The sequence below is a fragment of the Eptatretus burgeri genome, chromosome 2, assembly GCF_056783735.1.
Source record: "Eptatretus burgeri isolate ZD-2024b chromosome 2, Ebu_testis_v1, whole genome shotgun sequence".
NCBI lineage: Eukaryota > Metazoa > Chordata > Myxini > Myxiniformes > Myxinidae > Eptatretus > Eptatretus burgeri.
Genome location: NC_140962.1, coordinates 38,879,742 through 38,896,392, shown reverse-complemented (window position 1 = coordinate 38,896,392; position 16,651 = coordinate 38,879,742). Strand labels below are relative to the sequence as shown.

At 43.4% G+C, this 16,651-nt stretch overlaps 1 protein-coding gene across 8 annotated transcripts in view; it reads right to left on the bottom strand.

Annotated features, from left to right (window-relative positions):
- TMEM237 (transmembrane protein 237) overlaps positions 1–16,651 on the bottom strand; it is a 72,977-nt gene that overhangs the window by 17,881 nt on the left and 38,445 nt on the right. For all 8 annotated transcript variants that reach the window (XM_085853290.1, XM_085853253.1, XM_085853271.1 and 5 more), the window contains 2 exons: positions 10,156–10,347; positions 3,552–3,625 (listed from right to left, as the gene is read on the bottom strand). In XM_085853290.1, the coding sequence (XP_085709416.1) occupies positions 3,552–3,625; positions 10,156–10,347 (266 nt within the window). The remainder of the gene's footprint in view (positions 1–3,551; positions 3,626–10,155; positions 10,348–16,651) is intronic.

Genomic DNA, 16,651 nt, shown 5'->3' with positions numbered 1-16,651 from the left:
AGAAACACAGCTCAGTTACTCCCTCAAACTCAACTCCAGGGGGAAATAATCTGTACTGATTTGCGAACGAACGTGGACACCGAGCTCAATGTGGGACTTGGCAGAGGCAGCGTGAGGGCCATGCAACCCTTACAATTGCATGGGGCCACCAGATAACATTGGGCCCCACACTACCGATCGTGGTTCACAATCTTTCGAAACGGGGCACTCGAGGGTGGGATCTCACTTTGCTGACAAAACGTATCAACTTGTGAGTGATGATAAACAGTGCAAAGGGAATGCTCCATCCCAAACAAAGAAAGCACTTTGATGTAATGATTCTATTTAAAAAGAAATGTTTTCCTTGATGTTTAACTGGATAGGACCATTACAAAATTAGGTTAGGTTAGTAGAGAAAGCAAGTGGAATAATATCTACGTTCAATGTACATAAATACAACAATAATCACAATAACATTTGTATAATTCCTAATGTTAATACATATCAATATTGTTTAGCAAATCCATACTACAATTGATTGTACGATCTCAACACAACCCCTCATTATTAAATGGACTAACCCAAACTTATGGCCATGGCGGAACGTTGCATTTTTTTTTAAATCAGAGCACCTTTCCCGAGGATGAAACAAAACGACCCCAGCGGTGTTAAAAAGCAAAAATATCTCAACACTGGCGAAAAGGGTGAAAAATCGCGCGAAATCAAGTTGGTTTTTGTTGCACAAGCGGCAGAACAAGAAAAGGGTCCTCGGTATCGTATATGTACTGAGGTGTGTTCAATACCAAAGAGCTTGCTATTGCTTGCCAAGCCAGCCATTCATCATCAATGATTTTGTTGCACTGTTTTACTTGAGTGCTTAACCCACTTGGTGAACACTCCACAAGAAACTTTTTAGCTCTTCCACAAGCCTCATCTATCGACAGACAAAAAAAAAAAAAATACAAAAAAATAGGGGCAATACCCCTGGGCACTCACCGAGTAGTGGCTGGATAAGAAAACCAGGGAACCATTGGTAGGCTTGGATGACCCACAAAATATTTAATGGAGAAGTAAGTAAATACCTATAGATTTTTTTTTTTTAATGCCGTGAACAAAATTTGGTACATCACATGTAATGAAGGTTGTGGTCAAGTTTCATCAAAATTGTGTGTGCAATTTGCTTGATTTCCGATCATCAATTTAGTTTCAGACCAGGTCACTCTACCCTTGATATGCTGCTTCTGCTCTCCCAACAATGGATGGAGGTACTCAATGCCAGACATGAAATCAGAGCCATATCCCTAGACATATCGCATGCTTTTGACACGGTCTGGCACCCTGCCCTGCTCACCAAACTCTCTTCTATTGGTGTCCAAGGCCATCTCCACTCATGGCTTGCAGACTTCCTCTCCTGTAACAGCCAACGTGTGGCCCTAAATTAAGTTCTTTCATCCCCTCTTCCTGTCCAGGCTGGAGTTCCTCAAGGCAGAGTTCTGGGCCCTGTTCTTTTCCTGGTTTTCATCAATGATCTCTCCGGAAAATCCTCTTGATCTCTTTGCTATTGACTCCACCCTCTGTTGTACCATCTGTCACCCCTCAGACCGGCAAGCAGCAGCTTCTTCGCTCACTGCAGATCTGGGTAAAATCACAAACTGGTCCAACACGTGGAACATGTCTTTCAACCTGACAAATCTCACACTCTCACTTTGTCTCTCCGAAAAGACTGTTTGGACCCCCCCCATGTACTTTCTCAATAATCCTCTGGATGAAGTCCTTTCATTCAAGCTTCTGGGTCTCACCATCTGCCATGATCTTTCCTGGGAAAGCCAAATTTCCAACCTGGCCTCCAAAGCAGATCATTGGCATCTCCCGTAATGAGGCTGTCTTTGGGCCTCTCACTCTCTCACCACAGGCAGGTCGGTGGTCTTTCTGTCTTCTCCCGTCTCCTCTCCGGTTTTGCCACCCCCCCCACCCCCCTGCTCTGTCTGCGATTTGTCCCCACCATATTTCCGTAGGGCGCTCAAGGTCCACCAACAACCCCCTTCTGGTAAAACTACCAAAATCATGAATCACTGCTCACCTTCACTCTTTCATAACTCTTTTTTTTCCCACCTTTGGAATAAGCTCCTCACTCTCTTCAATCCCATTCTTCCGTCTCAGCCTTCAAAACAGTTGTACACCACCACCTCTTCTCCCATCCAAAACCTATTTCTTTTCCACCCCATAAATCCATCCCAAACCCACCTTCTTCAAATTCCCTGCTTTCCTTCCTGAAAGTCCCTGTAATGTCCATCTTGTATTCCCCGTGTTGCGCACCCCATCCCTCTCCCTTCCACAGATCTAATGTCTCTATTCCCCACTGTTTTGTCCTTCCCACGCCCCTCTTGTCTCATGCCCCCCTTGCTGGGTGTTGTTAGCTCTCATATGAGCCTCGACAAGGTATACAAAAAATAAATTCTGATAAGAGAGCAAATACCTATTTTGGGGTGGAAAATTCCAATTCCAGAGAAGCTAAAAAATAAGAAAATAAAAACTTGGTAACTGAACACACCCCTGCAGCTGCTAGGGTGTGTTCCATTACCAATCGGCTTGTAGATTGCTCACCAAGTGGCTTAAGCACTCAAGTAAAGCAGTGCAACGAAACCATTGATGAGGAACGGCTGGCTTGGCAAGTGATAGCAAGCCGATTGGTAATGGAACACCTTAACATGGAATATTTTTTCCAAAGGGGGTGGGAGGAGGCAATAAAACATTGGAATTCCTCAGGATTTTTTGCAGTCGAGTCCAAAGCAACATCGGCTAAGCGAATGTGAAAAAAACAGTCCATTTTTTTGGCAAAAATAACACTGTCTGCTTTTTGGGCCTAAATATTTTTCTGCACAAACCACAAAAAAAAAAAATTTCATCCACCTCTGCTGTGGATCAATTCCTTTTCGCAGTGGCGTAGGCAGGCAATTTGCTGACAAAAAAGGTTTTAATTGATCTGGACGAGACTAACTGATGCAGTGTAACAGCTGACTGCTTTTATTTGCAATGGGCAGTTCTGTCTTTTGCAGATTCATGAGTTCAAAGCCAGAAGTACCTTTTTCATTCCCTATGTTCATGTGGCAATCTTTGATGGTTCTTTGATGGCCAGACAACTGCCAATGGCAAACCGATGTTTGGTTTCTTAGCTAAGATTTCGTTACATGCAACTACATTGATCATTATACAATACAACTTTAGCAAGGTTCTCATCGATATCTATTGCTGCTGGTTATTTGTTAAACAATTATTTCATTTGTCTGCGTGGTGTTGGCTTAATGGTTAGGGTGGTGGGCTGGGGATCCAAAGATCCAGAGTTCAAATCGGCTGTTGAATTAATACCAGGTGGGGTTGACACTGCCTGTCATCCTTCCGAGGTCGGCAAAATGAGCGCCAGCTTACTGGTATCCTGTGTCAGAGTGGCAACCCATCCAGGATTGTGCCCAATAGCCAAGGAGACTGCTTAAGCAGCACCAATGTTCTGCACAGAGTATGGTCCCAATGGATGGATTTAATTTATAACCATCTTTTCAAACGTTTACACTCACCTAAGGAGGCCCATGAGCTCGGGTCGAAGGTGAGCAGGTGACGGAGGAAAGGTAATGGACGAGCCAAGTTTGCCCTGCAAAAGCATTTAATTACATTGTTGCTACAAAATGAGTCTACTGATCTGATGGTTACATAGGTGCGTCACAAATGAAACACGATCTGGAACAGAGCCATCGGACATTTGTTAATTAATACAAAACATTTTACCCAAAATATGTCACAACACACATCACACAAGTGAGTCTTTCATTCTGTGCCTTCAGGAAGTATTCACACCCCTTGACTTTTTCACATTTTGTTGTGTTACAGCCTGAATTTAAAATGGATTGATATAAAAAAAATTGTCACCGATCTACAAAAAATACCCCATGACAAAGTGAAAACATGTTTTTTAGAATTTTTTACAAAGTAATTAAAAATGAAAATCTGAAATGTATTCAACCCCTTTACAAAAATTCCAGATGAATACTTGCATCAATAAGTATTCAACCCCTTTGCTATGACACTCCAAATTGAGCTCAGGTGCATCCAATTTCCTTTGATCATCCTTGAGATGTCTCTATTAGAGTCCAACTGTGGCCAATTCAATTGATTGGACATGATTTAGAAAGAAACACACCTTTCTATAGAAGGTCTCATGGTTGACAGTGCATGTGAGAGCAGAAACTCTACCATGAAGTCTAAGGAACTGTCCATAGAACTTCGAGATAGAATCGTGAGGAGGCAAAGATCTGGGGAAGGGTATAAAATAATTTCTAGAGTGTTGAAAGTTCCCAAGAGCACAGAGAGCTCCATCATTAGGAAATGGAAAGAATACGGAACTACCCAGACTCTTTCTTGAGCTGGCTGTCCGACCAAACTGAGCAATGGGGCAAGAACAATCTTGGTCAGGGAGGTGACCAAGAACCCAATAACCACTCTGACAGACTAGAGTTCCTTGGCTGAGATGTGAGAACCTGCTGGAAGGACAACAATCTCTGCAGCACTTCACAAAGCGAGGCTTTTGGGAGAGTGGCCAGACAGAAGCCACTCCTGCGAAAAAGGCACCTGACAGCACTCCTGGAGTTTGCAAAAAGGCACGTGAAAGACTGCGAGCATGGCGCAAAATATTCTGTGGCCTGATGAGACGAAAATTGAAATCCTTGGCCTGAAAGCAAAGTGGTACATCTGGCCCAGAATTACCTGTATTTCCTGGATTCTGTAGAATCTAAAGCTCTCAGCATTAATGGTATGTCTCCTTATGACAACAAAACACAAGGTATGTTCTTGCATCGCAGACAGGTTTATGACCATCGTTTTTTTTTTGCTTTTTTTAGCTACCTCTCCTTTTGTCCCCCCCCCACCCCCCCCCCCATGCGACCCTCCCAAAGCTCAAGGATGTATATGTTCTTCCAATAACCGCCGCCTGGTTAAGCTTCCAAAATTCACACTTTCCACCCACCTCCATTCCTACGGTCATTTCTTTCTCCCGTAAGTGAAACTGCCTTTCAAAGATAGATCAACCGCAATCTCCCCCTCCCCCCAACCCCCAGAACTTCGAGCAGGCAGTGCACCTTTGCATGTCACCACACCCACCTGCCTCCTCTGCATTACTACCCACAAATATTTTCTACCTCATTAACCCTACCCCACTCAATCCTCTTGCTTACAGGTGACTGTCTCATTGTCTCTTCCTCCTTCCTCCTCCCCATTTCCTGTTCATCAATTCTCTTGCTCTTTTTGTCAAAATGTTGACCCACGACTCCACTGTCAGTATGTTGCCTTTTTACCATCTATCACTTTGCTCTTCCATGAGCTCGATCTTCTCGAAGGGAAAATTGGAAATTGTTGAAATTAAAGTTTTTGACATGTGCACTGATTCACTGGGCAAGAGACACACTATCTAGTGTTTTTCAGGATGAAAGAACAATAGTTTTATCAAAGCACATCAGTCAACGTTAAGTCTATAAACCTGAAACACAAATAAAGTGTTCATTCTTCATTGGTTTCATAAAAGCTCAAAGGGCGGAGGAGCTCCTTGTGGCCATCCATATCTAGTGTCCAACTGTGTCTGCGGACGTCCTCCTGCAGTTGGGTAACTTTTTTATTAGGAGGTTGGTGGCAGGATTTGCACTCCGGCCAACGTGAAACCCTTCATTCAGCAAAACACAAAAACGCAAAAAAATCTGAAAACCCGCTCCGTGGGAGTACCTCCTGTGCAGCTTCCCTTTGCAGGGCAGCTCACCGGATGACGGGATTGGGGCAAAGCCTTCGGGACCCCCAATCTTTGATGATAGGAGGGAAACCACGGGGTAACATCCCTGGGTCAGATTGCGGGAGAGTGTGTCGGAGTGGTGCTGAGGTGTCGTCCACCAGACGGCGGTCTCCTTGGGTTAACCTGAGGCGGTCCCTTCGGGTGGGTGCCTGGAATGTCCTATCCCTAAGAGAGGATGATCACCTGTCTCTGTTATCATCTGAGCTCAAGCGTTTGGACATCGGGATTGCAGCTCTCTCTGAGGTTCGGAGACCGGATTGCGGCGAGATAATGGTGGGTGGTTACACCTACTATTGGTCTGGTCGCTCTGATGGTTACCATACCCAAGGAGTTGCTGAAGCTGTGTCCAATAAGCTGACCCCAATGATAATTGAGGTAACACCGGTCAACGAGCGTATTATGAGATTAAGGATTAGTCACTCCTTAGGTGTCATTTCCCTGGTCTCTGTTTATGCTCTGACTGAGGCGAGTGATCTCACCGTGAAAGATGCATTCTACGCCACGCTTGAGTCTGTGGTTGATCAGTGCCCCAGACGAGATACACTTCTAGTCTTGGGGGATTTCAATGCATCGACTGGAACTGATGGGAATGGTTATGAGATGTGTGTTGGTCCCCATGGGTCAGGAACTATGAACCAGAATAGCACTAAGTTCCTTGACTTTGCAAGAAGTCATGGACTTAGTGGGGCTGGTTCATGGTTTCGGCACCCACAAGCTCATCGCTGGACTTTGTATTCTAACGCTGGCGGTGCGCAAAGGAGATTGACCATGTTCCTCATTGATGGTCGCTTGAGGATGATCCAGAACTGCAGGGTCTACCGGAGTGCTCAGTTCCTCAATACTGACCATAGGCTTGTTGTAGCAACTCTAAAGCTGCACCTTAAATCCTGGAGAATGGTACCATCCCAGCCGAGGCTGGATGTTAGCTACTCTCTCATCCCTGAGCTTGCCAAGGAGTTTACGAACAGGCTGAGTGGACACTTGGGGGGGTCCTGAAGAGTTGTGGAGTGCCTTCAAGACCACCGTCCTTGATGTTGCTGGTGGATGTCTTGGAACTCACCGCAGGGCAAAGAAGAATTTTGTCTCTCAAGGGACACTGGATACCATTGACCAGAGTCACAGGGCCAGGCTGAATGGCAGAGCTGAGCTGTTCAGGGAGCTGAGGCGTAAAACTGTACGTGCACTGAGGGTGGACAAGGAGGCCTATGTGCGAAGAATCTGTGAGGGGGTAGAGCATCACCTGTGGACAGGTGATTCTCGTCCCGCTTGCAGGGGAATTCGCGCATTGCGTTCATCCAAGCCCATCCCTCGGAGCACTGCAGTTAGAGCAGAGAGTGGTAGGCTCTTGACAGAGGAGTCTGAAGTGAAGGCCCGCTGGGCCGGTTACTTTGAGCGGTTGTACCAGGCTGATCCCCCAGCTGTCGAGTTGGACGTCAAGGGTGTTACAATCCCTGTTGCTGACCCTCGAATCAACTGTGGTCCACCTTCGCTTGTGGAAACACGGGCTGTGGTGAACCGGTTGAAACGGGGCAAAGCTCCAGGGATCTGTGGCATCCATGCTGAACTTCTCAAGGCTGGTGGAAATGCTGCACTCGTGTCGTTGCATGCAATTTTGTGTTCTGCCTGGAACACAGGCATCATCCCAACTGATTGGAAGAGGGGCCTTCTTGTTCCTCTCTGGAAAGGGAAGGGTGATCGCCAAGACTGCAACAACTACCGAGGGGTGACGCTGCTCTCAGTGCCGGGCAAGGTCTTTGCTCGGATAATTCTTGATAGGGTTCGCCACCATCTGCTTGAGCACCAGCGTCCAGAGCAGTCAGGCTTTACACCAAAGAGGTCAACGATTGACCGTATCCTTGCTCTTCAGATCCTCACTGAACGCAGACGAGTTTCGGCAGGGACTGCTTGCAGCCTATGTTGATCTCTGTAAAGCGTTCAATTCAGTGAATCTGGATGCCCTCTGGAGGATTCTTGGTCTTCGTGGGGTGCCACCAAAACTGATCGATCTGATGTCTGAACTCTATTCTGGGACTGAGAGTGCTGTGAAGTGTGGTGGTACCATCTCTGACTTATTTCCAGTTGTTACTGGAGTTCGTCAGGGGTGTGTACTGGCCCCCACACTTTTCAGCACTTGTATGGACTGGATTTTAGGGAGGATGTGGGAGAGATCAAGCTGCGGTGCATCGTTTGGGAATGTCAAGATCTCGGACCTTGATTTTGCAGATGATGCAGTCATCTTTGTGGAGACTTGAGATATCCTTTTGCGGGCCCTCGAGGTGCTGAATGAGGAGTCGGAGCCACTGGGATTACGGGTTTCTTGGGTCAAAACTAAGATCCAGGCTTTCGGTGACATCTTGGATGCTGCTGTCCTGTCTGTATCTGTTTGTGCTGAGGATGTTGTGGTCGTGGAGAGATTCACTTACCTTGGCAGTGATATTCATGTCTCTGCTGGCTGTGAGTCAGAGGTCAATAGACGTCTGGGTCAGGCCTGGGGAATCATGGATTCACTGGATCATGGGGTGTGGCGCTGCCGGTACCTGTGCGGGAGGACGAAAGTCCAAGTCTTCAGGTCCTTGGTACTTCTAGTCTTGCTCTATGGATGCGAGACTTGGACTCTGACCAAGGATCTGAGACGGAGACTTAATTCCTTTGGTACCAGGTCTCTTCGGAGAATCCTTGGCTATCGCTGGTCGGATTTTGTGTCCAACGAGCGGTTGCTGAGAGAGACTCGGATGAGATTTGTTACCTGCATAGTCCGCGAGCGTCAGTTGAGGCTGTATGGACATGTGGCTCGTTTTCCTGACGCTGATCCTGCTCACCAGATTCTCTCAGCGGGGGAGTCTCGTGAGTGGAGGAGGCCAGTGGGCCGACCACGTGCCTCTTGGTTGCAGCAGGTTGACCATCATCTCAAGGAGATGGGGATGGGCCTGGCATTTGCCTGGGGGATGGCCAGACAGAGGCCCCTGGAGTACCGGCGGAAAGTGGACGCAGCGACGCGCTGTTCTGGCACATGCTCCCATACCTGACCTTCATAAAAGTTTGCCCAGTTGATTAGGCATATATAGCAAAGCAAACAGTACTGTTGGAATTTCTAAATCTGAAGCTGAAAACAGCCAAGCTAGTAAATACTCGTAAAATGGGTCACAGCTCATCTCAGTATGTAGCATTCTCCCCAATGAGCCATCTTGTCTGCGTTCAATCCAGGAAGCGGTTTGATGACTTATCACCATTCAGCTGTAATGTCAGGAACAGGCTAGATAGGTGGGGCTGCATCCGAGAGCAATGCTCTTTCAATTGGGAATGTAAGCCTGGCTGTCCCACATATATGTAAGGTTGTGGGCATTTAAATATCTCATTCCATCTTTTGAAAAAAAAGCAAGAGAAGATGTTTCAATACCCTGTCCAAATTCACTGTTCAAGGTTAATGTTGTCATGAGGCTTACTTGCAGCAGTTTGGGAGTCCACAAATGTGGATATGCAACAGGCATTACGGCCAAATTATCTCCTTTGTCGAAAATATAATTATAAGAGTAAATAACACGATAAGAAAGAAACGACCTATGCTAGAAAATAAACTTGAGCTCAGGAAACACGACAGTTTTATAAAAATAACTCGTGTAAAATCACATCAAAAATGACTGGTTGGAATTATTTTATTTGAAATGTTCAAGGAGATTGGAAGATATGATATTTGGTAGCAAGAAGAAAGAAAAAAAAACTATTTTAAAACGTATGTACAAATGTGATCTTATTTTCTTTATCTTCTGAGACGTTTAATTTCGACAGTACAGCCTCATTGACATGCCAAAGTCTGAAGCCTTGGCCTAGTGTCAGGTGTGCTTTTATCTTATTCATTTATGAGACATCCTATGGATGTAAATGAACACTCGTTTTACTCTGCGCGCATTACACATCACACCGCCCTTAATGCTCAGTTTGCGAGTCACCGTCTACAATTCTAATAGAAGAGACATAATTACTTTTTTATGAAAAATGTTTTTCGAGTTTTTTTTTTTTTTAAATCCTGAAAAACAGACCAGTGAACACACAGTCATGTTAAAAGATTGGCCATGAAAACCCTACTAAAATCAACCTTATGAAAGGGGACAGACAAATACACAGTGTATTATATATAGGTAGATGTATATTTTAATATCTAATACATAAATTCAAAAAAAAATTCAACACTATAATGTAAATACATACAATATGCTATACAATATATTTGATGAAGAACAGCTCTCTACAACACAAGTTATGTAGAAACAACAGAGCAGGAGATCTCTGAGTACAGCATGAGGAAGTAATGGTAGTAAGAGTACTTTACTCGTATTTTGGCTTGGCAGTACCTGTCAAATGCAGACACGGTGCACACAGCGAGGAGTATGGAGAACAAGGCTTGGCTTGGTGCAGCCAGTAGCTGGTACAGGGAATACAGGCGACCGAGGTTTGAGAGACGAGGCCCAGCCGTGACGCAAAGCAGCACCACATCCCACAATGCCACACCAGCAAGAAGGCCACCACAGAACAGGCCCAAAGAACTAACACACATCCGTGAATTTGTATAAGTACAACCAGTCAGATAAACAAATTATGTATACTCAGTTATTAATCAATTGGTGATGCCAGTTGTACCAGAAATTGAAAAAAAAAAGTTTTCTTTTGTCATTCACTGAGGTGAGGTCAATAGCTATCATTTGCATATCAGCAGTCAAGTTCCCACAGAGCCTATTGCTTTTCACATACACAACAATGTGTGAGGGAGAAAGTTAACAGTTTGAGATCTTCATTTGTCTTGCAATGCTGTAGTTTAATGTGGGGTTTGTTGCAACCCATTTGCAGTTCAGCCTTCAGTTATGGCACCCAACTCCGCGTGACAATCACTACCGTGAAAACTGCTTCATTTGACGCCAACATTTGGATTTCCATTGCCATTGTGATTCCCTGGTTTGTCTTATTTACTTCTTCAGAAGTAACTTTCTGCTAGAAGAGCTGCAAATATTGCTACGTATCATGCCGAATGAGTATTCATGATAGTTATGACCTCCATAGGGAGTTATCAAGAGGTAGAACAAGATCCTCCCAGGGCCCAAGGTATCAAGCTTCATTTTTTTGGTTTACATTTTGAAGACCAAGCTGCAATATTTAAAAGCTGAAGCACAGGAACATTTTCAGGTATTCCATATCATAGTATCTTTATTCCAAGAGCTCTTTTAAGGGTTGTCTATGCAGCTTGCATAGCTTCCCGTTGCAATATTTCCCAGTATCTAGCGACGGCAAAGTGACTTTCAGCCTACCCTGTACAACGATAATCAAGCTGCAGTTTCACTACCCTGTGATAGTTTCACCAAGTTAGTTATCACTTCCCTCGATAACTGTGAAGAAAAATTTACAGAGTCCGAGCTACAATGTTCACATTCCATGCTTATTTACTTACTGAAGGATTAATCCTGCATTCCTGGTATTGCTTAGATATTTAACAAGTTGATTTACAATTTAGTGGCTTGCCATATCATTTTTGAAAGCATTTAATAGTCACTGAAGTGTTGACTGGTATTACTTGTATAGAAACTAGAGAGCTCATAGAACACTACCCCACACAGTGTTGAAGTATATACTACAATATTAATAAAATAATGATTTTAAATGTCATAAAAACATTTTTTTTTAATCAAAAAAATCATGAAGTTAGCGCAATTGAAAGAGTCTTACACATCACCCATATACACCACCCTATTGAACATGTGCAAGAATGTACTGTACTGCAAAACCAGATGTTCCTGGAAGTATTTAAAAGACTATTTGTGTTCTACAGTGTTCAAGTATACAGTTCAAGTATACAGTTCAAATAAAAATAAAATAAAGATTGTAAAAGTCGTATAAATAAATAAATTCTGGGTTTTACCACCATTGACGCAATGTCTATTACACCACCCCACCAAACAAGTTACATTAGTTATTAACCTCCACCATCGAAGATCGGAGGTTACTGTTTTCACCCCTTTCTGTTTGTTTGTTTGTTGGATTCGCTATATACGAGATATCCCTTATTGTCGGGTTTTCCGGCTGTCTATCTGTGTGTGTATGTGTGTCTGCAACGCGAGGCTCCAAAGCACGAACCAGCGAACCAATTTCGATGAAACTTTGCCAACAGTTGCCATATGGTCTGGGAATGTGCGCATTTGAATTTCGTTGCCTAGCAACCATCCGTTGCTGTACAGCGGCCGAAAAACCGCGTACAGTATTTTCAATACTTGTGCTTCAGTTTTGAATGTAGAGAAACGAGACTTCGGAATTAAACACTTCGAGATATTTAGAAAATTTTACTTGAGCCGATTTTTGATTGAGGTTTTATTTTTCAAATGGTAGTCCTTCAAAAATCGGGTGTCTATTTGCCATCATTTAAGGTGTGTATACAGTGTTTGTAAGGAACTACACCGTCGTTCCACCTTCGATCTCTCTATCCAAAAGTTATTGACCAAAGTGAAAAGGATCCAAAATAAATGGAATCACCAGCATTTCTGTCTTTGTGGATTTCTAATAATATAATATGTTTATTTATTACTTGAAAACGATTCCACGACCCACACACCACCTTCAATTATTTATTTATTTACCAAAAACAATTCCACGACCCACACACCACCTTCAATTATTTATCGAAAACAATTCCACGATCCACACACCACCTTCAATTATTTATTTATTTACTGAAAACGATTCCACGACCCACTCACCACCTTGAATTATTTATTTATTTACGGAAAACAATTCCACGATCCACACACCACCTCCAATTATTTATCCATTCACCGAAAAAGATTCCACGACTCACACACCACCTTCAATTATTTATTTATTTACAGAAAACGATTCCACGATCCACACACCACCTTCAATTATTTATTTACCAAAAACATTTCCACGACCCACACACCACCTTCAATTATTTATTTATTTACCGAAAACAATTCCACAACCCACACACCACCTTCAATTATTTATCGAAAACAATTCCACGATCCACACACCACCTTCAATTATTTATTTATTTACTGAAAACGATTCCACGACCCACTCACCACCTTGAATTATTTATTTATTTATTTACGGAAAACAATTCCACGATCCACACACCACCTCCAATTATTTATCCATTTACCGAAAACGATTCCACGACCCACAAACCACCTTCAATTATTTATTTATTTACCGAAAACAATTCCACGATCCACACACCACCTTCAATTATTTATTTATTTACTGAAAACGATTCCATGATCCACACACCACCTCGAATTATTTATTTATTTACCGAAAACAATTCCACGATCCACACACCACCTTCAATTACTTATTTATTTAATGAAAACGATTCCACGATCCACACTCCACCTCCAATTATTTATTTATTTTCCGTAAACGATTCCACGATCCACACACCACCTTCAATTATTTATTTATTTACTGAAAACGATTTCACGATCCACACACCACCTTCAATTATTTATTTATTTACTGAAAACGATTCCACGATCCACACACCACCTCCAATTATTTATTTATTCACCGAAAACGATTCCACGACCCACACACCACCTTCAATTATTTATTTATTTACTTACCGAAAACAATTCCACGATCCACACACCACCTTCAATTATTTATTTGTTTACTGAAAACGATTCCACGATCCACACACCACCTCCAATTATTTATTTATTTACCAAAAACGATTCCACGATCCACACACCACCTTCAATTATTTATTTATTTACTGAAAACGATTCCACGATCCACACTCCACCTCCAATTATTTATTTATTTTCCGTAAACGATTCCACGATCCACACACCACCTTCAATTATTTATTTATTTACTGAAAACGATTTCACGATCCACACACCACCTTCAATTATTTATTTATTTACTGAAAACGATTCCACGATCCACACTCCACCTCCAATTATTTATTTCTTTCCCGTAAACGATTCCACGATCCACACACCACCTTCAATTATTTATTTATTTACCGAAAACGATTCCACGATCCACACACCACCTCCAATTATTTATTTATTTCCCGAAAACGATTCCCCACCCACACACCACCTCCAATTATTTATTATTTAAAGTGGGAGTGGTGTAGGAAAGTGGGCGTGGCTTATGAAAAATATTGTGTGGCTCAGGAGGTGTGGTCAAACAAGATCATTGAGAGAAGTTTATTGGGTTTTCCGTGTGTGTGTGTGTGTGTGTGTGTGTGTGTGTGTGTGTGTGTGTGTGTGTGTGTGTGTGTGTGTGTGTGTGTGTGTGTGTGTCTGCAACGCGAGGCTCCACAGCACAAACCAGCAAACCAATTATTTTTCAAATGGTCGTCCTTCAAAAATAGGGTGTCTATTTACCGTCATTTTTTATGAGGAGTGCCAGTTGGCAAAATACGCAATAGGAAAAATCTTGCCAGGCAGAGGAACAATTGTATGTGAACCAATATGTCTTGGCAATGAATCTTCGTCGGTGGATCGGTCAGAATGAAAAGCATCGTATCCAGCGCTTCAATCCTAGCGAATCCCCGTCGCCTACCGGCTTGTTTGTTTGTTTGTTTGTGAACAGTATTACGGAAAAACTCCTCGCCGAATTTCGACGAAACTTAGTGGGGGGATTAGGTATGGTCCAAGGATCATGCCATTAGATTTTGGACTTGGTCCAAAACCCAATATGGCCGCTATAGCGGCTATTTTGAAAAAATATTTGAATTTTTTTTTTTGCATTTCTACATGTTTTAAGTGATTTCCAACCCCCCCCCCCCCCGCAAAAAAAAATTGTTAGAGGAAAAAATATTTTTGCAACTTTTTTTTTTTTTCAACAAAATTTCGATTTTTATTTTTTTTGCATTTCTGCATGTTATAAGTGATTTCCAACAAAAAATCATGCCAAAATTATAATTGCGGCTAATTTTGGAACTTCAGGTGGATATACCCACGTAAAATCAATTTCTGTCTCAAGGAATCTAGTTATGACGAATGAATTGAGTATGTAAAAGTTGAAAGTAAAAGGGAAAGTTGCAAACTATAACTCTGTGAGCACTGTTGACGTCAAATTGAATGAATAGGATATCAGGTTCACTTGAAAGACACAGACAGACAGACATCAACCAATTGCTTAACCCTGCTTTTTGCTTCGCGTGAACGGGGTACAGTATATAAGACTCGTAAGAGTAAAGCATCACACAGTGATAGCGATTTAGAAAATGTGAGCAAAACGATCCAGATTTCTTGAATGGAGATTTTGCAATGGGGAGTTCCCTCCACCACAGAAGGTGAGAATTTATTTTTTAATATCGTTACATTTGAAAGGCGTGGGGGGGGGGGGTATGTATTCACAGGGTAGCTAAAATGCGTAGTTAGGAAGTACTGTTTGTTCGAGCCGGTAGCATCTCGATGTATTAAGTAAGGATGTAGATGTGCTAATTTGTCGAGTAAACGAGCATTTCTGAAAAAGGAGAAATGTGTAATCGTCAAGTAAATTGCGAGGAAAAGGGATTGGGGAAGTTGTCTTTCGTGTTTCCCTTTGATATAACAGTGACAGGCTATGGGAGAGTTGTGTGCAGTGTCCGGAGAGGGAGGGACAAGCCCACACAACTCCGTGAATAACAGAAAGGCTGAGAGATAACCAATGGGAGAGCCTGAAAGTTTCAAGAAAGCCAGAAAGGCTGAGAGATAGGCAATGGGGGAGCCTGGAGGCTAAGGAGAAGAAGAAGACGGGTTCCACGGGCAGCTGACTCAGACCAGAGGGACGTTCGATATTCGGTTGAGTTCTCGACCATTCCCATGTTAACCCTGTGCTCGGGAGCAGGAAGAAAGAAAGAAGAGAGAGAGGGAGAAAGTTGGTGGATTATTATTTGTCGGTTGTGGTTGGGAGTCGGAGGCATGGTTGGGAGTCGGAGGCGTGATTTTCTTTTGTCGAGGGAGTCGAGGCGTGGTTGGACGTCGAGGCGTGGTTGGACGGCGAGGCGTGGTTGGATGGGTGGAGCTACGTGCGACATCTTTGCTGTGTTAAAACAGCCAGTGGAGCATGAGCCGAGAGGGTCGATCTTGAGCTGGGTTCATCTGCCGCCGTCATCCTTCACCTACCTCCTCGACCAAACGGTGCCGGACACCAAACGGTGTCAGTCAAGACGGGAGAAAGAGAAAGGATTCGTGTGTGTGTGTGTGTGTGTGTATGTGTGTGTGCCATAGGAAGAGGGGTTTGTATTTGCTATACTTTATTTATCATTTATATTTATTTCGTCTGACCAATTTATCATGAACTGCTTCGTGGCTCCTTTGCTCCAGAGGAAGTCTCCCATCCCCCACGATCTCCTCCTCTTGCCGCGTTTTCCTTTCTTGTTCAGAAAAGTTATTGATTATTTGAAAAACAAATGCATCATCTTCCTCATCCTGTTTGCCATCAAGTAATTTGGACAGCTGGGATTGGCCTGGTAAGTAACGTCTTCAAAGGAGAATATAACCGTTCGGCATCTACAGGCAAGACCCGACGTTTACAGGGTCCCGTTTGTGGCCTCCGTGAACGCGACAATATTCAAGTGATTCTTCATCATTGAGAGATGGGGCCAAAAATGATATACAGTATTAATCTGTGAGCTGGATGTGCTAACTGTGCACCCCCCCCCGACTACAACCCCTCCCCCCTACTGCACCCCCACCCCCTCTGCACCCCCGACCCCCACTGCAGTATGAGATGGATATTTTTTTTTGTTCATTAAGATGTCCTTGTGGAGATAAAGGACATTGACAGGAAAAATATAGGGATGAACACATACATTAGACCGAATCTTGATAGGTACCC